This window comes from Cinclus cinclus, chromosome 1 (genome assembly GCF_963662255.1).
Source record: "Cinclus cinclus chromosome 1, bCinCin1.1, whole genome shotgun sequence".
NCBI classification, from domain to species: Eukaryota; Metazoa; Chordata; class Aves; order Passeriformes; family Cinclidae; genus Cinclus; species Cinclus cinclus.
The window spans coordinates 4,233,747-4,257,310 of record NC_085046.1 but is presented as its reverse complement, the minus strand read 5'-3'; the positions used below and the strand labels follow the sequence as shown (position 1 = coordinate 4,257,310).

The 23,564-nt window shown below is 47.1% G+C and overlaps 1 protein-coding gene across 1 annotated transcript in view; it reads left to right on the top strand.

Moving 5' to 3' along the window:
* Positions 1-1,308: 1,308 nt before the first annotated feature.
* Positions 1,309-23,564, top strand: part of LOC134051500 (mitogen-activated protein kinase kinase kinase 3-like) — a 71,447-nt gene continuing 49,191 nt past the window's right edge. The window contains exons 1-3 of the mRNA XM_062505277.1: positions 1,309-1,399; positions 2,393-2,465; positions 5,133-5,260. Of these exons, the coding sequence (XP_062361261.1) occupies positions 1,309-1,399; positions 2,393-2,465; positions 5,133-5,260 (292 nt within the window). The remainder of the gene's footprint in view (positions 1,400-2,392; positions 2,466-5,132; positions 5,261-23,564) is intronic.

Genomic DNA, 23,564 nt, shown 5'->3' with positions numbered 1-23,564 from the left:
TCCCCGCGCGGTGCGGGTGGGAATGCTGGATTTCCACCCGGACGGAGCGAGCGGCTGCCGTGGGGCTGTGCCACGAGTCGGGATGATGTTCAGGAAGGATTTGTGATGCCGGCACCAAACCTCTGCCCTCCGCGGCTGTGCGGGCGGGAGCGGAGCAGAGGTGGGAGCCGTGGACCAGCTGGGCAGGTCGTGCACGGTGGCCAAGTACAGTTCTTGCTGGTTCTGCCGCAGCTCGGAGAGAGGCTTCTCCCTCGGCTGCTGCTTTTATCCTCCTCTTCAATTCCTGTCTTATAATCCAGTACTTTTTGGAAGTGGACCTGCTCCTGGTTTGGGAAAGGGTCATACATGTGTTGCTGGTGCATGAACCAAAACACGGGGCTCGCTTGGGATTTGGAGGCTTGGGATTTGTGCAGGGTTTAAATGATCCCAGGGATTTACCAGGGTCAAGCTATTTCACTTCTTTGATGAGAGTGAATGGCTGGGGGAAATTTCTTTATGTGACAGCTTCTGGATTTATTTCCAGTCTGGTATGTGCAGTTTGACGTAGCTCTGTGCAGGATTTGTGCATGGAGTGCAGCTCTTGCAAGCAGCTCCTCAGGTGTGTGTTAGATCAGTTGCATTTGGGGCTTTGCTATACCTGTGTCAGATGGACCAATTTCCAGAATCCCTAATTTGACATTAATTATAAACACAGATTCAAGGTTTCCCATGGCTCCTGCAGATCAGAGCAGACCTCCACAGCTGGGCACAGCCTTTGCCCTGGGAAGGTTTTGCAGCTTGTAAAAGCTCCTCTGTTGAGGCAGGACGTGAGGCTGGATGGGTTGCCAGCCTGGTGGGATGTGGATGTAAAGGACCTTTTATACCTTCTTCGTGTGAATGGGTTTTGGTGCCGCAATTTTTTCCATGGGTCCTTAATCTCCACCAGAAATCTACAGCTCTGCCCTGTCAACGTGTGCTGATGGACAATGCATTTATTTTTTTGGAGCCTGTCAGAGCCTGTGAGGGAAGTGTGCTCAGGCAGAGAGATGTGGTCTGGATTTTCACCCAGACGAAGCGACTCCGATGTGAAAAGCCAGCGACTGTGGCGGCCAGAGTAGCGGCTCCATCCCGTCCAGAACGTTCCTATTGCTTGGTGATGCTTCATGATTTTAGCCTGCAGCTTGGACTTGATGCTGTGTGAATTTTCCCGTTGGGAAGACGCCGGCGAGGCTCCCACAGTGTGTCTGGCTCCCTGGCAGAGCCGTGGGATGGAGTGTGCTGCTGCAGCACGGAAAGCCATGTGCTTCCAGCCCTGTTCTCCCCAGATGGATGTGGGAACGACAGCGAGGGCTGGCAGGATCTTCTGTTCTGGTGGATCTGGCCCTGCTGTCGGAGACCTGCTGGTCGAGGCTAGAGGGAAGTGAGTCAGGGTTTGCTGTTAGAAGGGATATCTTTTATTAGACCGCTCAGGGAAGGCAGGCTGGCTTTGGAGTGCCACAAGCCTGTCTACACATAGAAGAAAGGAGGGAGTGATTGCTCAAAGTCTGCCTTGGCTCTCCAGATTGAAGGAATCATTTGAAAGAAAACGGGGGAAAAAAAGACATTCAACTCCAGTTCAACCTGTGCAGTTCATGTGGCTTAAGGAAGCACATTTTATCCCTCTGCAAATCTCTGGACTCCTTAGATCCTGAGATGCAGCACAGAACAGGGACGTCCATCCCATGTGCCAGCCCTTCACAGGAGGTGGCTGAGCCCTTTCCAGCCTGGCTCCCGTAGCGAGGAGCTGTGGGAGACAGGGATGGTGCTCACTGATGCCTGACAGTAGCAGGAGGCTGCTGGGCTCAGTCCCTTCCACTCCCATCTTTGCACAGAACACAGGCCAAGCACAGAGAAATGTGCAGAGAAATGTGCAGAATGTCAGCTGTGCACTGGGGAGATGGAAAATGCAGTGTGGAACCATAAGGAGTGGAATATGGATTTAAACTTTTTTGGTTTTTATTATTTCTTCAGACGGGGGGGAAGGCTATAGATGGCCCACTGATACTGAAACTGACAGGTTCACCCTCAATCCCCAGGTTTATTTCTTTAGCTATTTAAGCTCCAAAAGGGAAAATGGGTGGCCAGGTGTTTTTGGTGAGTCCCTCCAAAGAGCAGGTCCCCTTTCCCACAGGCCAGGGCAGTTCAGCATTTCTTTCTGGCACCTTTTCTGCCTTTGCTGAGTGCAGTGTGAAGATGCAGAGGTGGTGAATGTCATCTCAGTTTTGTCTGAATGACACTGTCTCTGTAGGCTGGGAGATCCCGCACATCTGATGTGGTCAGTGCAGTGGTGAGCATCAGGCAGCCACGATGAGGGGTTTTCTGTCTGTGAAGGTGTGGGTGAGCATTTTTGTTTGTTTTCATTGTGTCCCTGCAGTTCTGATCTGGTCTAGCCAAGTAATCTTGCTGTTAGTTACTAAAATGCTGCTGGTGCCCAAATCAGAAGGGTGGTCAGGCATTGGAACAGGCTGCCCAGGGAAGTGGTGGAATCACCATCCCTGGAAGTGTTCAAAACCAGTGTAGATGTGGCACTTGGGGAAGTGGTTTAGTGGTGGACTTAGCAGTGTTGAGTTAATGATTGGACTCAATGATGTCAGAGATCTCTTCCAGCCTTAGTGATACTATGATCCAGTCAGTTCATCTCAGTTCATCTTTAATGACACAAGAAATTAAAACCTTTAAAAATCAATGCCTTGCTCCTCAAAGGCCCTGGAGAGCTGTTCCCTGCAGCAGACCTGTTGCATGGGCATGAGGAGCGTGGGAAGAGGGGCTGCAGGCTGGGGGTACCTGGCTCCCTGCTTTGTTTTGGCACTGGGGATGTTGATCCAGGAGCTTCCCCTGGAGCCTCAGGGCTTGGGGCCAGGTGGAGACCAGGATGGTGGAGGAAGCAGCATCAGCCTGGCCTTTGATGGGGACCCCTACAGCTCTACATCCCTGTCTCCGTGATCAGGGGTGGGAACACAGCGTTGCTTGTCATCACTGTGTCCCATCTCAGGTGCCAGCTTCTGGTCCCAGGGCACTTGGACTGTCTGTGAAGGGAGCCCAGAGGGTTTTGCCTGGGCTTTTTGAGACTTTTAGAGATCAAAGGTGAAAGATATACCTGTACCCTCTAAAACAGGGGGTTCAACTCCCACATGCCTTCCCCAAGCACCTTTTTTTCTGTGCTGGAAAATCTTAATATAAATGTTAGGAGAGACAAAGTGGCTCATAATTTGATGAGAATCTGTGGTTAGTTTTGCTCTCCTGAGTTAAGCCCCAGCCTGGCCACCATTTTATGCAGGACTAATTGTGACTTCTGTGAAAGCTGCTCTGATTTTATTCTCTCCACTCTGGGAAATGATTCGGTGCAGCCCAGGGAGAACGAGCTGTAACAGCAGTGAAGCAGGGTGGAGCTGAGCCAGGGTTTGGCTCGGAAGCTGCCTGGGACAAAGTCCGGCTAGCACAGCGTGCCGTGCCCAACAGCTCGGGCCAGATCCTGGAAGGAGCTGGCCAAGCTCCTGCCTGGGCTGCTGTGTAAACACCATGTGCTCAGGCCAGGTCCTGGGGGGGGCAGGAGGATGGGTCGAGTGTTCAGGTAGCGATTAAACACCAAATTGCTTGAAAAAAATAGCCCCGGGTGGGTGGATTAGAGGCACTCTGCAATACTGATGTGGCCAGGGACTTGCGTGCTAAAGTGACAGAAAGTCATCTGATTGATAGCAGGGTGATTCAGTTGGAGAGAAAGACTTTGTACACTTGCTTTGGGAAAATAATTTGTGAGATAAGAAGACTTTGTGATGGAGGTAGGAACGCCTTAAGCCCATCAGTGCTAGAGGGTGTGTGTGGCCCCTGCAATGCTTTGAGTGCTCCTGTCTTGGCATGGTTACATTTGTCTTGTCCACGTGCAAGTGTGTTGTGCACAGTGGCTTTCAGGTGCTTCCAAATCCTCGAGGGAATATTGAAAACTTTGCACATGGCTGTCCTTAGCACAGATATTGTGTGTTAGAGTGAACCCTGTGTTGAACTGGTGCAGAGGGAGATGCTGCTGCTTTGGCACATCTGATGAGGTCTGTCCCTGTTGAGGTTGTCCTTGTCCTGCAGTCCTGGAGTAGTCAGGCAGCTGGACTGGATGATCACTTTCAGTTGAACTGTTCCATTCTATGGATGTGCATGGAAGTCCATTGTGATGAGGATGGTGAATTACTTGGATTGCTTAGTACTTTTGTGCTGCAACCTCTTGTTTTTGGTGCTTTTGTACTGAGCAGAGGTCATCTAATCACAGTCCAGTTGTGAACTGGAAATAGTGCAGTGCCATCCATGGTGAATAAGAGCCCAGAAGAATTTAGCAGATTCTTAATCTCTTCACAGTGGGCTCTCTACACCTTTTACTCTGCAAGGTGGCAACATGGATGCTCTATCCCAAGCCATGAGGATCCTGCAGAAGGGGTGGTGGACACGAGGTGATGGGCACATCTGGCTCTCACCAGCTCTTCATAACAGCAGTATCTTGCCCAGATACAAATTTAAGGGTTGGGGCATCCCCGCATGGGGCAGAGATTTGATAAGGAAGGGTTGTTTGGGTTGATGTGGCAGAATGGACTGTAAGATAATAGAGATGGTGCTGTTGGCAACCTTGCCCCCGATGAGTTGCAGCTGTGCTAATTACAAAGAGTGGAAACAGCCTTGCCCTTAATAGGTTGCAGCTGTGTCCAAGTAGGATGTGTGTTAAAAGGGCTGGGTTGGCTGCTGGTCTAAGAGAAGAAGGGAGATGAGGGGAGAGGGAAGAAGTTGTGTTGCTGTCTGTGGGAATTTGCAGAGGAAAAGGGCTGGTGCTTGTCTCTGCCCTTGGCATCAGTTATTTGAACCCTCTGTTAATCAGGGGAAATGTATGAAAGTTTTGCTGTTGGATAATGAATGGCTGATGCCATCTTTGATGCCAGTTGTGTGTTAGCTGTCGAGTTGAATGGTTTGGGGAGGTGTGGGGGTAAGGTCTGCCATCACAGATGATGAAGGTGAACAGTGAGCAGGTGAGAGTGTGTGCAGAGAAACTTGTTATTAAATACCCTCTTTCTTTCAGCTTTTTTTTTTTTCCTCTTTCTCTTTGTAACTACCTGAGGAGACCTGTCCCTCTTTTGCAGGGTCAGTGCAGTGTCATTGCTGAGGGCAGCTGATAACACTGTTATCTGTAGCTGGGTGATGCAGATGGGGGCTGATGATAGTGTTATCTTCAGAGGGGTGGTCACCCTCAAGTCACTGTGCTGTGGGAGTATGTGGCTGGAGGGAGGTGTCTGGACTGGGTAAGTGATGACTAACCAGTACCTTGAAATCAGAGATTTGGGCTTCTTTTTGTTGAGACTGATCTGTGCATTAGCGTAGTGTGGAGCAGGGCTTGTTTGATGAAGTGTCCTTTAATGAAGATGCTGGGCTGAGCTTCTAGAGGGCTTTCCTTGCTGATGGAGTGTTCATACTGGCAGCCTCAATGCCTTATGTTTGCCTTTCAGCATGAAACTACAGCACTGGTTCTTCTACCAGAATCTTGCTCTTGGACAGTGCCTTTTGGGAAATCTCAGCACCTAGTGATTAATAAACCACTGGTTTGCTGCTCCTGGTCTTAGTCCCTCAGTGCTGGTGCTAACAGAAGAGCAAGAGTCATTAAAGAAATATGCAAGGTATTCCAGTTATTTCTGTTTGGATGGTGCTGGTAGCAAGTAAGAGACAAACAGATTTCCTTGAGCTGTGCTTAGCTTATTTCATCATTGGCTTTACTGAAAGGGTCAAGGTCTGGCTCTGGATGTTGTTGCAGGATGCATTTGAGCTGCTCCTGAGCTCTGCTGTGCTGTGCCAGAGGGAAAATGCTTGGGAATGGCATCGTTTTAGTGCTCTCTCTGTGTTCCTTCTGAATGGTGACTGTGGTTGAAGTGCCCTGGTGGAGTTTGTGGTGGGACAAGTCCTGTCAGGTTCATTGCTTGGCTTTGCACTGGGGAACTCTGCACTTGGCTCCTGTTGAACCCCAGGAGCTGCTCCTGCTCTGGCAGTGGCAGCCAAGGGGATCCCTGCTGGGTGTTGGGCTAGAAGGGACCATCAGGACTGCCTGCATGTAGGACCACACAGTACAGAGTGGGTGCTGATCTGTCTCACTCCTCCCCTTGGTTTTCTGCTTGGATGGCTGGATCTGCTTTACTGGTGGCCTAGGCTGAGGTCTGCTCACTCCTTTTGTGATGTGGCTGAAATGAAGGATTTGAGGAACCATGCCTGTTCTTGCCTACTTTTGTTTGGATTGGGGGTACTTCTTGAGACTGAGAAGCTGAAATGTTTAAGATGTGCACACTGCACCTGGCTGAAGACACAACAAAAAGAGAAAATGTTTTATCATTCCAATTTTTCAGCAATGTCACCTCTAGCATTACAGGTGTGACTAAAATCTGGTGTGAGCCTGGTTGGCTGTAAGGGCTGAGGATGTGTTTTCACAATTGGCTTCTGGACTCAGCACAAAAGGTGCTGAAGTTTGTGATTGTCTCCATCCCTGGATGGGAAGGAGCTAGTTCTAGTCTTAATCTATGTCCAGGAAATCCTGTGCTGGAGAGCTTCCCTTTCATGAGCCCAGTGGGGCTGTCCCAGGGAGGTGGTGTGGCACACTGAGCTTGGATGAGATGGAGCAAGGCTGCCTGTACGTGGTTCATCATCACTTGGGAAGTTGATTTGCCTTTCACACCAGGTGTTGACAGAGAGGTACAGTTTGGTGTCTCACCCCTGTGGGAGCTTCCCAGGCAGCAGTGGCTGTGTGGTTGCTGTGGGAGTCATCAGGAGGTGATTGATGAAAGTGGGAAATGCTTGTGGAAGAACATGGTATGTGTTGAACAGGATCTCCCCTTGCTGCATGGGGATCCTACCACCCCCCTGACTTGTCTTGGGCTGGATTTCCAAAACCTTGGATGGGTATGGTTGAATGGCTCTAGGCTGCATCATGAGACATCACCACCTTCATGGCCATGTTCAGGGGTGTCACCAGGGGCTTGGTGTGGTGCCCCTGCAGCAGTGTCTCCAACCCAAAGAGCATTCTTGCTAATCCCTCTCCACTTGCTGCCTGCAGCAGGCATCTCTGCCTGCTCTGGGTGGGGAGCAGTGATAACACCCCTGGAACAGCCCCATGGGGATCCTGGCTGCTGAAGGCTGTGCTAAATGCTTTCATGGCACACAATTTGTGCTGTCTCCCATGAAGCCTCCTGCAAGGTACCTTGTTGCAAAGCTCTATTTTGGGGCTGCCTCTGATGTCATCTGTCAAGACACGGGCTACTCTTTGACTTGCTGCTGGAAGTCTGGCTGGGGATGGATGATCAGTTGCTTACCTAGCATTACCAAAGCAACCAGTTGTTGCTTTCCATGACTCATGAAAATGCACTGTAGGCTCTCTTAAGAATGGCTGAGATCATTTTTTTGGCTGGCTTTGGGCATCTGGTTTCCTTAGCAAATAGCAGTGGGGGTGGAGGGAGGGGGATTTCCAAATTCGTTTCTTTGTATATGTGATCTGGTTTCTAGAGCTTGGCTCAGAAAGTACTTAATTTCAAAAAGGGGATTAAAAAAAAGGACCTGTAACTTCCTTGTCTTCAGTTTTTGTAGCATGTTTGATTTAGTTGTGGTTGGGTGTAAAAAGGAGAAAGGTGCTAATAATGTTTCAGAGCTGTATGCTGTATTTCTCCTCTTAAATAAGCAAGGACTGAAACACTGAGTGGTATTTTCCTTTTAGAGCAAATCTTTCTGGGGAAGGAGAAAGAGGTATAAAGGCAATTCTGCAGCGTAAACCTAGTCTTTTTACCATGCTTGTTCAAATAGGGAACTTTGATGCAGCAGAGCACAGTGTTAGCAAGAGCTGTTTTAGTGTTTAGTTCATCTGATTATTATTTTAAAGTATTTATTTGTAGACCCTGGAGTCACTTTTTTTTCCTGTGAGGTCTAAAGGCAGCAGCACAGGCAACCTTGACAACCAAGTACAGCAATATAAGCATGAACCAGAAGAGAATCAGAGTTCTATGACAGCTTCAGAGAGCAGGAGGTCCCCAGGTGTTCTGACACCTCTGCAGCCAGGTTGCAGCAGCCTCTGTGGTATCCTTCCCGAATCCAGGTACCTGAGAGCAGACAGAGAGAAGGGAGGGGAAATCCTGGGTAAGACAGAAGGTAATTGTTTGGATAGGGAGATTTGGATTTGGTGTGGCCATCCTTTGCAGGGCTGGGAGGAGCGAGGGTTTGGTGTGTTCCACGCTGTGCAGCCAGCCTCTGATGCTGGGCACGGGCTGTGCTGGGCTTAGTTCTGCAACCAGGGCAGGCAGAAGGATGGGGCTGGAGCTGCCCCAGGGCTGTGCTGGGAACAGCAGGAACACAGCAGCTCAATGGCCCGGCTCTTGGCCAGGGCTGAGCGGGAGCAATGTGCCTGAACAGGTTTGTGCTCCTTTCCCTGCCATCTCTGAGCTGACATAATGCAGAAACACAGAGGCTTTGCTAGTGAGGTTTCCTTGCTCTGCCCCCCTGTGTGCCTGGTGAGCAGGAGGAGATGAGGGCTGCTGTCTCTGTGAAAAGCTGATGAAAAGCAAACCCTTGGAGCTCGAGGAATGGTGTGGCTGAGCTCCAGTGAGGCTGATGGGTGCCATCCCCAGGGCTTGGCTGGGGCTGCTGTGAGCACCACAACTGCTCAGGCCCTTCATGTTCTCCTCCACCTCGGAATTTCTCTGCATCTTTGCTAGTTAGTTTGGACAGAATGGGTAAAGACCACTGATTTAACCAGAGGTGTGGTCTTTACCCTCTTTTTCCATGGATAGAATATCGTCAATGCATATCTGAGCCTGCCACAGATCTAACTCTTCTAGATGTTAATTGTTTTGTTCCATGCAAAAATAGGAAATAAACATGACCTGAGGTCTTCTGCTCTTTGTGGTGCTTGTGAGTATTTGAACATGTGGCCAAAGTTTATTTTTCTGAAGTGGTGGGCAGATGTAGCCCATGTGCCTGTAGTGCCATGGTGACACTGCCCCAGGATCAGCAAGACCATGGGATGAGCTCTGTGAGATCACACAGGCTTTTTCAGAAGGTCAGGTCCTTCTTTATAGGCTAATTTTTACAATCAGGTAATTTCTGCTGGGCAAGATCCACTAGTAGCTGTGCATCTGGTGATTTTTGCTGAGCAGGGAATGCCAGCAGATGAGGTGTCATAGCTGAATTCCATGGCTTTACCCTGCTCAAAGCTGGATAAAAGAATGGGAAATAAAACACGGCAGAATATCTTTGCAGATGTTTTTTTAAACTGCTGTGACTTGATACTGTCCCCCAGTGCATAATGTTCTTTTTGACTAGGAAAGTCAGTATCAGGGTACCCCAAAGGGGCTGCTTAGTTTCTAGGCAGGTGTTGCTATCAAGCTGTATTTTCCATCTCTAACTTACAGATGGAGTTATTGATGGAACTCGCCTTTCCCCAAAATTAACCGATTCCCTGTCTAAGGTTTTCAGTGTATAATATTGGTGAAAAGGAATCCTGGATCACATTCTTTCTTCCAAAAAAAAAAAAAAAAAAAAAAATGGATCTCTATTGATTTTTAAGGTAGATATTTCTATTGTTTGAGCATTTCAGCCGCAGCTTAACACTTCAACTTTTGACATCGCAAATGCTTCTTTTTAACAAAAAAAAGGGGAAGTGTGGATTCTGATGTCATCATGTGACTCCAGGAAACAAGGTTCTTATGAAAAACACAGAATGCTGTGAGAATTTGCAGTGTTCAGGGTTATCCCATTGTTCAGCAGAAAATGAAGTAAAACTTTCTATTCCCAGCTTCCTTTCCAGAGGTGCTGCCTTATCCTTTGGTGTCCATCTTACTGCAAGAGATATTTAGGCTGTGTGGCTTTTTTTTTTTTTTTGGTTGTTTTTATTTTTTTATTGGTGGACAGTCGCTTTTATGATTTATATGGTGAAATACTTTTTTCCTTGCATGGTGAGATTTGCCCATCTGTAGCCTTGAGACTCTCAGGTGCTCTCTGAGTTGTGTGAGGCTGGTCTCTTGTGGAAGCCTTGCACTCTTTAGGCATTTTATAACCAAGAGAGCCTTTCTGCTGTTGTGGCACAAATCAATGCCAATGGAAATTGCCATGTAAACCTAAACAGCTAAGCTTCATTTGAGCCTCTTCTCCCCAAACCCTTTATCTTTGTATTTCCTTTTCTGGGGTGGTTGGGGTTTTTTGAGCTTGTTTTTTTTTTTTTTTTTTTTTTTTTTCCTGACAGTCTATCACAGGAGGCTTGGCCTGGTTGTTTGCTGTCTGTGCTTTTGCTAACCTGCCTTTGGCAAGAGTGAAAGAAGTGCCTTTCCATCCTGGAGCAGTAGGAGAACTTGGAGAAGCACAAATACTCTGATGGTACAAAAATGATGTTCCTGTTCTACTTGTGGTTGTGAGACAGGAATTAGGGGACTTGCTCGGGTGCCTCAGAGTTCACTGAAGCTGAAAACCAGGCTAATGCAAGTCCTCTGTTGCTTAACTTTCCTCGGGTAAGCCCTGTTAGCATCTCTGGAAGTATTAAAAACCTGCCTGGACATGCAACCTGCTCCAGGTGAGCTTCCTTCAGCAGTGGGGTTGGACTGGGAGTTCTCCAGAGCTCCCTTCCCACCATAGCTGCTCTGTGATTCTGTGAACATCTGGAACACAGAATGTCTCAGAGGGCAGCTCTCCCAAGCAGTGAGCAAAGCCAGTGTGTTTCTCTACAACGTGGGAGATATTTATCCTGTGACTAAGCAGAAAAGCTAAGAGATGGAGAAGGTCCTATTAGATCATCTGGTCCACCTCCCTGCTGGAGAGCAGCTTTTCTCCCTGGTGTATATTTATTAATAGGCTGCTGGGCAGACAGGAGTGGTTGGCTCAGGGCACTGTGGAGGAGCAGCAGGCAGCCTGTGCAGGTGAGGGACTCAACCTGCACGTGCACAAGCTGCTTGCAGCAAAAGGATTTTGTAGCAAAAGGGCCAAAAGTTCTCAACTTGACTTTCTTGGCATGTTTTGAGCCTTCCCCTTAACTTGCTGTCAGTTTGTGCAGGCATGAGCTTGTCTTTTTATAGCATTCTAGGAATAAGCTAATTTTACTTTATATTTATGATGGAGTAGGTGGCTTGAAAACTAATAATAATAGGGGGAGGAAAAAATAGAAGCCTTTTAGAAAGGAGAGGTCAGCCAGCTGGACCTCTGCACAGCTGGCCATGATCTATCACAGTGGTGTGCAGAGGCTCCCAGAGGAGATGTCAGAGGTGCAGGTGGAAATGCTATTGCCATGGCAAACAGAGCAGTGCTGGAGTGTCAGGCCACAGCTTGGGGACAATCAGCACTGCTTGGTTTATTAGTGCTTAATAACCACAGCATGGTGCACATACATGGATTGGGTTTTATTCTGTGTTCCCCAGGTGCAGCTCAGAGCTCTTGGGTTGAGTGTTGAGAATAAAGGGACAAATTCAGTCCTTAACTAGATCAGAGAAGAACTAGAGCATGTGCTCTGGTAAGGAACTGGGAGCAGGAATTTCCTATCCAGGCATGTGCTGAGCTGCCTCCCGGCTGAGACTGCTGATTTTTGCACTTAGGATCACTTTGCTGGCTCCAGAGGTGTCTCCTGGTCAACACCAGTGTGAGATCAGTATTTAGAGTTAAATGTGAGAGCTGTTCTGTGGTGCAGGTGAGCAGCCAACCTTCCTCTGTACAGGTGGCATCTTTTTGCTGGTGGTGGCACTTGGTTGGGTCCCAGGGGCTGTTCTGCAGGGTCTAATGATCCGTTTCCTGACACCACAGTACATTTTGTGTGGGTTTTGGATGTGTTATGGGACATCTCTTGGCTGAGCAATTGCTCTGTGGCATGGGGAGAAGTTCTCCCCAAGTCCATGGCGGGTGTTTCATGGTACAGACAGTGTCCCTGGCACCACTGGTCTTTCTCTTGGCTTGTCCTGTGGAAGTGACAGTATCACAGATGATGTTTTCCGGGAAAACTTCCAGCACTTGTAAAGAGCTCTGACAGGGGCTTTGCCTCTCTTCCCTCCACCAGACGTGCTCTAGGGAGGAGAGAGCTGGAGCAGGGCACAGTGCATGCAGGGAGCAAATCTGCCTTATTTAATTTAGAGAGAACTTGGCCTAAAGATGCAAAAAGGAATTGCAAGCGCTGTCTGGACACCACCTCTCCTCATCAATTAGCAGCATTAAACTCTCAGCAGGGAGGATTAATTAGAAAACTGAGATCTTTCTATCATGACAGCCTTCTGGTTTCCATTGAAATGCAGCCGGAGGACTGGAAAAGCTTCTGTGTTTTGTTTTGATATGCAGGCATATGTTTCTTTCCATCCTGGAAATTAATTCTGTCTGTAAAGGAGCTGTGGGAATCAATATTGAGCTGAACTGTATTTCTCCAGAGCTTTCTTCTAAAAGTAGTTGTCTGCTTCCCCACTGTGCCTAATAAGTGACCTGATTTCAGAGCAGCTGGTCTGCCCATTCAGAGGTGTCGTACAGCTGCCCTGATGGTGCAGGGCTGGTTCATGGGCTCTCAAGGGTGATGGGCTTCTCTTTTCTGAAAGTCTCCAGGTCAGACTTCCTCTGAGCTGGACAAAATGCCCACGGTGACTTTCCATTGCTCCACACCAGGCTGGACATCGTAGGAGAGGAAATTACTCATCCCACTGCCTCCTCTGCAGATTGCTCTTGGCCTTGGTGAGCTGTCATGCTGTCAGTCTTGAGTTCTGCAATGCCCTGAGCTGGATTTAGAGGCAAGATGTGCCTTTTCCTCAGTGTCATCATCTTTCCTTGCCTCCACCAGGCTTGGGGAGCAGAGTGAGTGCAGCATCAGGAAGGTGCTCATGGGGGAGCAGGTCACTCTTGGGTGATGGCACAGCTTGGGCAACTCTCCTGGAGAGGAAGCTGCCTTGTGTGCACTGCAGCAAGCAGCAGCTGTGCCCAGGCTCTGCAGAACCACTGCTTTGTGAAGGTTGGGTGGGGTAGTCTGGGCAGCAGAGGCAGGGCAGAGCTGGGGAGGCCCTGAGAGCTCTGAGCTTGGGGCAGTGCTTGTGCAGCTCTGTGAGCGTGTGGCTGTGTGCTCAGTCTGGTTCCTGCACTGTTGATGGCTCATTTTTTACTGAGAAGCCAAGTGCACTTGAGTTCATGTGATACTGCAAGTCCAGAGGATGAGGAGAACAAAACCTCTGTGCAAGCTTCCCCACGTGCTTGTTTCATAACCCCAGCACCACCCCACTGATGGCAGGCATGAGCCAGCACGGTCCTGGGGCTGTGCAGAAACCTGGTCCTTCTGCCCAAAACCACAGCTGGCTCTTCATCTTTGCTTGCCACTAAGCACTCACTGAGTTCTGCTTTGTCCTATTGGGTTTTAGCTTTTTCTCTTCTGTCAGAGTCAGGATTAAAAGCATGAGACATAATTTCATGTTTTGAATCGGATGTTTATTATTTCTTATCCATATTACAGTGAGTGCTATGGCTCTTCTAGCTAATAAGCTAAAAATGGCAATCTGTCTTTCTTGTTGCAAGGTCTTTTAAGACCTAATTGTCAAATTAAGAAATAACACCTAAATTATTCTTTCTTTTGACCCAATGACCAAATACCTGTGACTTGCAGTGTGGCTTTTTCTATTCAATTATAGAAATATCACCTAGACCCGTGAAGAAGGAAAACCTTTGTCCTATAACCTCCATCTTGCCTTATACCTATTACTGTATTCTAAAACCCCAAATTCCAAACCCTTCACCATGTGGTATTACACACTTCTATTCAAATTACACAACAGTGATTCTAGTTTTATCATTCAATTTTGGAAACCTTCAAGGCCTCAGGTCAAAAGCAGCACACAAAGTTCGAGACTCCCTGCTTTCAAGGGTTCCAACATCTCCCACTGGAAAAATCTCAATCCAGAGTTGGATGGCACAAGTGGTACGAGTAAGGGAAGGACCTGTCAAAATTGATGGTGGCTGTTGGGGTCCGGGTCTCCCTGTGTGCTCTGGAGGTTGTGCTTCTTGCCCACAGAGAGAGCAAATCATCCAGGCAGCTGCTGAGAGCAGAGAGTGGTCAATTAGTCCCGAGCCCTCGGCTTTGCAGTCGATCAGAAAGTCTCAGTGGGATCAATAAAATCCAGCCAGGCTGTGAGGATGAGGCTGTGGCTTGTTAAAGAGGAAGCTGTGCAGGGGGATGGCTGTGAGGGACTATTGATCATGGCAGGCTCAGGGTAAATGCTGGATTACAAAGGCTGGTGTGGGATGGCTCCTGGGAGCTATAGGTGTGTTATCCTCTGGGCTCTTGGGGGTGTTGCAAGAGAGAGAAAGTGTGTGAGAGATGAGGTGAGGTGAGTGTGGAGGTTGGCCTGATGCTGCCATGATGTCATGCCAAAGCCATGGGATGGATCTCCCTCTTTCCCAGTCCAGAGCTTGATTACTTAGTGTTAAAATCCCTGTTGGATCAGCAATAGGGTTGGTTATGTTAGATGCTATCTTAGATGTTGAAGCTATGAGAGACAGGGTTGGTTTGTCTGCCATTATCCTCATGGAGAACTGGGCATCCCAGTCCCTGGTGCAGATTCCCGGTTCTCCATGGCACAACGTTGGCTTTCATTTAAGCTTCATTCATGGAGACTGTTTCTGATACCAAATGATTTTCTCCCACTTGCTTTTCTGAGGAAATTTTTTTTTAAAACGAATGCTTTTCTGATGGCTTGTTCACATGAGGGTTTTACTATCTATTCATTCTTTTTGGTTTCTGCTCCTTCTCCTTCCATTTTTCCCCAGGAAAAGGGAAGAAAGAGACCTGAAGCTTTACTTTTCCAAATACACAGTTTTGCTTTAATTTCCCTCCCACAAAATCTTTGGTCATTTGAGGAGAAAGACAAAAATAAGGCGATGAAAACCTGCAGGAGGAAGAAATGACAACATTCTTCTGCATTGGTTTTTATATGATATGTAGAAATATCTTCCCGTTGCTGTGTTCACTTAGAGGGGAATGTTCATTGGCATCTGAGGATTTCCCTCTGATTCATAAGTGCACAGAGAACTGTCTGAGGACAAGATTTTTCCCTGTGAAAGGGAAGATTATGCAGGACAGTGCTCTCCCCTAGCTGCAGATCTTCATGCTCACAGGCAGGGCTGTGTGTGTAAATAATCCTGGCTCAGGTTCATCTGGGGAGGTGAATGTTCAGGCTTGCAGGAGATGAGGCTCCTTTAGACTTAGTCACTTCAGTGCCTGATTTGAAAACATGGACTTGGGCATCGTGGGACTGAGGTGGGCTTTGGGGTGCAATCAGGGTTTCTGCACCCATGTTCATCTCCACCAGTTGCTGGGGGAGGCGGTTCCTCTGTAGAAAATGAGAGTTCAGTAGAGACACAATTCTGTGCTGTGCAGACCCTGATAGAAATAAAAACCCAAACAGGTGGGGAACATAAGTGTTCTCTGGGCACTTGCTTTGCTTGTCCTGTGTGTTATATGTAAAATAGATTAATTTTGACCTGATGGGGGGCTGTGTCATCTGACCTTTGCTGATTGAGCCCTTTCTAATTCTTTTGATTTTGCTTCTTTGTTTTATTGTTTGAGATCTGTATGGAAAATCAAGCTATTTAATGTGCCAGTATACATTACTGATTATTGTATTGACTTTAGTAAGGGGAATATTACTGCAAAGCAAGAGGGACTGAGAAAAAATAGCAGTACCTAAAGGGGCTCCAAGAGAGCTGAAGATGGACTTATTGTATGGGCATGGAATAATAGGAAAAGTGGGAATGGTCTTAAACTGAAGGAGGAGAGATTTAGATTGGCTATTAGGATGAAATTCTTCCCTGTGAGGATGGTGAGACCCTGGCACAGGGTGCCCAGAGAAGCTGTGGCTACCCCTGGATCCCTGGAAGTGTCCAAGGCCAGGTTGGACAGGGCTTGGAGCACCCTGGGATAGTGGAAGGTGTCCCTGCCCGTGGCAGGGGTTTGGAAGTAGAAGATCTTTAAGATCCTTTCATATTCAAACCACTCTAACTTACTGGAGCATCCTGTCTGGAACATTTCATTTATAAAATAATTTCTGGGAAGAGGATTTGTTTCAAGCTCTCAGTGGCTTCTTTGAAGGGCTGTTATAGATGCCAACAGCAGGACTCAGCAGGTTCTAAACCTCTTATTCTCAGTACACATGGTGCTAGAAGGAGCAGGGTGGCTCAGGGGATTTTTCTGCACAAGCTGCTGTGGAGTGCAGATGCCCTGGCTGGGTCACTGACTGAAGGAATCCTCCACTGAGCACAATGGCTTTTAAACACGTCTCTTCTCTCACTATCAGGTGTTGTGAGAAAGGATCTTAAGCAGTTTTGGGATGTCATGGCCAAAATTTGAGAAGAGCCTCAGCTGATGGGTACTGGTACAGAATTGCTTGTTGGGTTTCATGGGCTGTAGTTGCCAGGGCAGGGGCTGGCTCCTTCCATGAGCTGTTCTGATCTGTGCATGTCACTTCTAGCTTAGCAGCCTGATCAGGGCAGGTTTTATTTTCCTCATCTTGGCTCATGAACTTTGTCCCTTGAGCTCTCTGGGGAGATACACCTGCAAACCTGGCCTGGTGACACTTGTCTGCAGAAAGTCCATCCCAGCTGCGTGCTCATAAACATGGAATTGGGGAATCATTTAGACTGGAAAAGAACTCTTAACATCAAAGAATCCAAACAGAGCTGCTAAGTCTGTGACTAAACCATGTCCCTAAGTGCTACATCTACAAAGATACACAGTCTTAAATGGCTATATTTTTACTTCCCTTGCATGGTATATCCTTTGGGTAACCTGGGTGGGAAATGCCATGAGGGCAGGGTCTTATGTGTCTGAAGTGGCACCAAAATTTAGCTCTTCTTTTCTGTATCCCAGAATATGGATCCAAGTTACAGGGCAGTTCTAAATATAGCAGGTTGAATGTTCTGTAGTTTCTAGAGAAAACTATAAGGATGAGGTTGGGATGATCAGAGAAAACCTATAATATTCCAACCACTCTCCCTTTGCCTTTGAATCCCTCAGTGCCAAGCCTGCAGGCTGCCTGAGCTATCAGCACACATACATTTGTGTTCTCACCATTAAAACAATCTCATTTGCTTTGCTGTTGTTTTTAACACTACCCCAGCGCTGGCCTCTGAAGCTTTTTGAAAATAACATTTACAATAATATTTTTAACAGTTCCGTCGTATACAAAACTCCAGTGCTCTGGCAGGACTCCCGGAAACTTGCTGAAAGTTAATGTGGTCAGCTCTTAAAAAGGAGAGATTTTTTCCGCTTGACTCTTGCTTGTTAAACTCTCTGAGCCCAACATGTTCCCTGCTGCTTGAAAAAACAAGGAAAGTCCCAATTTTAGCAATGCTAGTTTGAGTAGCTTTCCAGCCGAGCCCTATTTCAGGGGCAACTGTGGCTTATTATTTTTTTTTTTTTTTTACAGTGATGTGTCCCTACACCTTCAAACCAAAGTGCTAAGTGGTGCTCAGGCAGGAATAAGTAGGTGCTGCTTTCCCTGGAAGCCTGGGTATGATAAACTGCAGAGGGAGATGCTACTTGCTTGTGCTGCAGTAGTAGCAAGAGATGCTGACTTGAAGTCTGTGTTTTATGGTGGATGCTGAGCCTCTGTGGGGTAAGAACAACCCTTTTTAGAGTAGGTGATACTGTAAATCCCATATATCAATCGCAGACTGCAGGTGACTCCAGCTCTCAGTGCTGGACTGCACTCTTCCTGCTTTCCTGAACTTCATCCTATGTAATTCCTCACAGTAAATCTCTTGGTCAATTCATTTTGTCTTCCCTTACACCCAGGAGAAAATCACACTTCTCCATCCTGTCCTCCCCTGCTTTGCTTTCTGTAACTTGGATCCACAGAGGTAAGAGCAATGGTTGCACAGATATGTCATAGCTGAGCTGTTGTCTCCCTTGAGTTCAGTCTTGCTTAAATCCCTTCCTAGCCAGGAGTATGGGAAGAAAAAGGAAAAACTGGGATTAATTTTCAAAGTGGATTAGTAACCTTGCATACGTCTCTCACACAGATATTCATACCCTGCACTCATGGAACCATAATAAAATTGAGCCACTGTTGTGCAGAGTTCAGCTAGGGTAAATCAAAACTGCTTTGCCCCTAGATCAGAGCATCTATATTGGGCTTTCCTGCAGGTGAAGTAACTTCCAGCAGTTCCCTGAGCAGACAGAGGCTCTTGCATGCACAATACAAACCTGGAATCCTGAGCATCCCTGGGAACCAACACCTTGCTGAGCTCTCTCACTGCTTGACAGGTGCTTACCAGGGAGATTTCAAGTAGGTTTACAGAGTTCTGAGAACTGTGGGAGTGGTGCAGTGGCCACTGGGAGCCCAGTTTGAGATGCTCACTGGTTTTGTGTCCCAAGCTGCCAGCACTGATCAGGGGGCTTAGTGGGAAAAGAAATTGCTTGGAACAACATCTATAGGAAAAGGATTTTCCTTTTTTTTTCCCTCCCTGTTTTTTAAAGGACATAATAATAGGATAGAATTTGTACTAGAAACAGGAATTTGTCCTTCTGTAACAGGAAGCTGCTGGTATGTGTTTTTGGGAAGCCACGGAAATCGCCAGCGTTTGCAGTCCAGTTTGAAGGCTGGCTCTAATAAGGATTGAAGGCTTTTCTGCTAAAACAGAAAACCCTTTTCTCTTGTGCATCAGTGGAGATTTCCTGCCCTGTGTGGAGGGGCTGGTTTGCTTTTGGGGGCTGGGCAGTGGGGTCTCAGGGGTTTGCTGTGGCAGAGGTGATGGAGAACAGCACAGGGGAGGGCTCTGCTGATGGAAAGGTCACCTGCTTTTTCCAGGGCTGGTTTGCACAGTTCCTGTAGGCGCTTGTTTTTGTGACTAGATATGGTTTGGAAAGGTCTGGAAGGTGTCCAGAAAGACATTAGAAAAATCTATTACTCTGATGGGAGAGTTAAGCTAGGCTGTCCCAGGAATTTACAGTCTGCCTGTGGCCCTTGGTGCAAACTAAGCACACAGATTAATTCCTGGAAGTGTCACAGCAGTTCTGAAAGCAAAAGTGAAGGTTTGGGCTGTTTCCTGCTCTTGTTATAATCAGATGGAATTTTTACCCGGCTTTCTTGCTGGTTTTCTGCTCTCTTGATTCAGCATTGCACAGACTGACCAGTTCCTCTCAAAGTCAGACTTCTAACCATTCAAGCTGTTTGCTTACTTCCTTGCCTCCTTCTTGTCTTGAAAATGGGCAGAGCAGAGTTGCTGGTGGCCCTGGGCTCTCAGAGCTGCTGTCCTGGGAGGAAGCTGCAGCAGCAGAAGGAACAACAATCTTGGGGACACACAGACATCTCTGCTTCTCCTGCTCTCTTATCGCCTTCCCTTCCTGCTCGCCTCTCTCAGAATAGTTTGGATAAATATCCCTCACCAGAGCTGCAGAAAATTGTTTTAATCCATGCTTGGGTTCGTTCCTGGTTCTCTTCAGATTTGTTGCTGTGTCTGAATTGGTTTAACCAAGCCAGGAGGTTTTCCAAGTGCTTTTTCCTACCATTTCTGACCAGTGCCTTGTATTTAATGCTCCGAGATGTGTGTCAGTGTCCTGGAGCTCTCACTGACTTCAGGGCAGCCTGCAGTGACTGCAGGATGGGAATGCCTTACTCCCTGTGCAAGTTTTATCAAGTTCTTGAGCTGTTTCTCCCCACATAGGTTTATGATCAAGAAATCTGAGGGCTTATCAAGCAGCTAAAGAGGGATTTGATGTTGTCTTCTGTCACAGTGCCCTTTAAAAGGTGCCCACCTTTAGGTGGATTTTGCCTTTGTTCAGTCTAAATTGAGGCTTTTCATTAGTCAGCAGGACCTGCTCCAGTGGGGCTTGCTTTAGTTTCTTGGTGGCCAAAAAACCTTACTGGGTCCAGGAATTTGGCTGAATGCAGGATGGGAAGTCACTGAGCCCACTTATGTGCTGGTGTTGGGGGAGATCAAGAGCAGAAACTCCGGGAGGGCTCTGAGGGACCCACCTCCCATGAGGGATGCAAGGGGCACTTGCTGCTGCTGAGAGCTGCCTGCACTCAGCTTTTTTCCCATGCAATCAGAGGAAAGCTGGTCCAGCCTTGGGGAACCTTGACTGCTGTTTTGGAAGGCCTCAATTGAAGTTTCTGCTTTGGTTTAGGACTGTTTCCATGTCCTGCTGTCGGTCTGTTCCCCAAGTGAGTGTTATCCCACAGGGATGCTGTGGAATCTGAAGTGTTATAGATGGTATTGCTTTAGGGTTATGTTAACCATGTAAAAACACATGAAAAATATTGTGTAATTAAAATGTTCTGCTCTTAAGGAAGAACAGGCTATTTACTCCAAGATTTTAAAGCCATGAAGGTCCCAGGTTTGTGGTGTGTTACTTTTGGTGTATGCAGACTCCTGGTCTCTATTCCTAACTAAAGGTTCTCCTCCTTCCTCCTTCCCAGGGGATGACTGGGAGAGGCTTTGTGAAAAGTGGTCCATGACCCTGCTGTTACATCAAAATTAACCTGTAACCTCTGTGTATGTTTTTTACAGGGTGGATGCTTGAGAGAGGAGGATAAGGCACGAGAGTCTGGGACCGGTGGAATGGAGGCCTGATGTAGATGGAAAGATGGGTAAGAACTGGATTCCCCTGGAACAATTAATTTTCTGCAGCCTGTTAATTTTTGGTTGGGACTACCAAGCATGACAGCAGACTGGGGGACATTGCTAAGATGCTCTGACTATGCTATTGCTTTCTAATTTATGGTCAGCATTTTGGTCATGCCAAAATTGGACTAATTTTCTCCTTATTCTGAGTGTCATCTGGTGGTTCATGTTCTAGGTGGAGTCTTTTCCCAGGTGTGTTTTGTGTTTCTCTGCAGTGTCTTCATTCCCTGTGGGTCTTCTCCTAAGGAGTTTTCTGTTACAAACAATGCTTGAATATACTGCTTTTCTAATTGGTGACCTGGATTATTTCTACCTTCTCCCTCTTCTGCTTGATTAGTTGTGTATCAGATGCTCTGTGGTGCTGAGGGAAGCTTCATTGAGTGGGAATTATTTAAAATTATGGAGGTATTGATTTTTGATCTTATCTCTATAGGTAAGAACTTTCTCCTAAAGAAAATTGTCAGGAATTGGTACCACTTGGAAGTGCTTAAATGGCTTCCTGAGCTGGTGACCCAAGAAAGGAGAAAAGATCTTGGAGGAGTCCTGGTTGAAGCTGAGCACTTCATTTGCACATTTGCAGCATTTACACAAGTTAACCCAAAACTTTTCAGGGATGACTGAAGTAATGCTTTAAAGAAGGGAAAGGGAAAGCAAAAAAAAAAGGAGAGAGAGATGTGTGGAAGTACCAGTGAATTTAAGGTTTATTCTTGCAGATGTGTAGAATCACATGACCACAGAATGGTTTGGGCTGGAAGGGACCTAAAATATCATCTCACTCCAACCCCTGCCATGGGCAGGGACACCTTCCACTAGCCCAGATTGTTCCAAGCCCTTCCCAGCCTGGCTTGGGACACTTCCAGGGATCCAGGGGCAGCCACAGCTTCTCTGGGCACCCTGTGCCAGGACCTCACCACCCTCACAAAGAATTATTTCTTCCTAATATCTAATGTAAATCTTCTCTCTGTCAGTTTGAAGCTATCCCCTGTTGTTTCTGTCACTAACCACCCTCATAAAAAGCCTTGTAGAAATGTGATTCAGAGTTTGGTAGTGGTTTGAATTGAAAAAATGAAAAGTGTGAAGCCACTGCCACACCTTAAGTGTTTTTTCTCCCATATGGAGAAAGGAGAAGAGTGGTATTTACCCTATCCTGGATTTACGTGTTGTTCTTGTTCTTTCTCTGTTACCTAGAAGAGTGGTTATGTGGGAGCAGAACTAATTTAAAGCTAGGTTTAAAAAAAAAAAAAGGGAAGAGAAAGTTCAGATCTGCTTCTTCAATATAAAGAATGACAAATTTCAGTTTAAAATTGCTGGTGACAACCCTGAAATTTTTTAGAAACATTTTCACTTTGAAAGCAAAAGCCACTGCTTTGTGAAGCAATGTGGGTTATTTTAACAAGGAAAGCTCAGACTTGCCCTGAGCACCAGCAGGGGAGGAGTTGCTGGCTCCAGCCCAGTTCTCAGGAGATTCAGTTTGGTGATTTCTTGTACAGAGAGTGGTTGCTAGAACCTGCTCAGTGCAGCCTGCCAGCTGCAAATGTAATATGGGTGCACTGGGGCAGCAGTAACTGTGGGGATTCTGTAGGGAAGAGAGGAACTGTGGCTGTTTTTTGGGAATGGGAGCTGAGTTGGAGTCTTGTGGAGGTTTGGAGTTCTTCTTGCACTTGTGTGTGGGTGAAAGGTGCTGAGCATGTGCCCTCACCAAGATGTCACTGCTGTGGCTCATCACTGACAGCATCCACACCTGTGTGGGGTGGGATCTGCCAGGATTTATCCAGATGGGATCATGTTGTGATCCCAGTCTGGTCTGTGGCTCGGCTGCCAGGGTGAGATGGGTCAAGTGTTGTGTCCCCCCATCAGTGTCCCCAAGTGGTGCTTGTTAGTTAAAGAACCACTGCAGTAGCTTTGCTCATGCACAGGAATTTGGGCTAAATTTTGAGGGTTTATTAGTTTCACTTCTCTCCCTCTTCCTTTTATATGTGTTTGTTGACTCCATGCATTGGGATGAGGGAGCGTATTCAAGAGAAGTGCAGGGAATTTGCTGTCACATCATTGATTTCCTTCTGGAAAAGACCACAGAGGAGATGTGTTGGGTGAGGTGATCTCTGACAGTCTGTTCCAGGTCTACTTTGTTGGGGTTTTTTTTTAATATTTTATTTTTCTGGTATCCTATTTATAGCCTGCTCAGTGTCTGAGTTCAGCACAGCACTGTTCACTCCTAGACATGTTCTAAGGAAGTTGCATGACCTTGCATGGTGACCACAAGATGGGAAGTGGGGACTTCTGGCGTCTCTGTGTCATGCAGTGCTTGGACCAGCCCTGTGCAGAGGGGGTATCCCAGGGCTGGTGCTGTGTCTCTGCATGTGCCAGCTTGGGACCAGCCTAAGTCCTTGGCATTGAGTCTTTTTATTCATCTTACAGTCCATTTCCATCTGCAGCCTCTCCTCAAGAGTCCAAGATTCTTTGTCATTTGATAAACTGATTTCTGAAAAGGCTGACCTGGAACAGAGACTAGGCAGAGCAAAAGCAATAAAATAGACATTGATTGAGAGCATCCACCTTGGACAGTGCAAGAGCTTGTCAGGGGCTACACTCAAGTCCAATCCAAGAGGATTGACCTTTGACACTTTTAAAGGTGTCCATATCTCTGGTGCACGACAGTGGAAAAAACCACGTGGCCAATGAGTATTAAAATTTGCTGTGTTTAAACGTGACACGACAGTAAAAGTAATACTAAAACTGCAGAACTTGGTACAAAAAACACCAATTTGTTCGTTGCTTAACTTTTTAAAATGGCTTAGTTATTCTCAGTTGTGGTTATGAAATGCTGTGTGCATGCATGTGTGTTTCTGGTGGTTAAAACTCCAGGAAGGTGATCCATTCTGCTCAGTGTACATCCATGCAACTCAAAGGTTTAGGCCTTCATTGCTTTG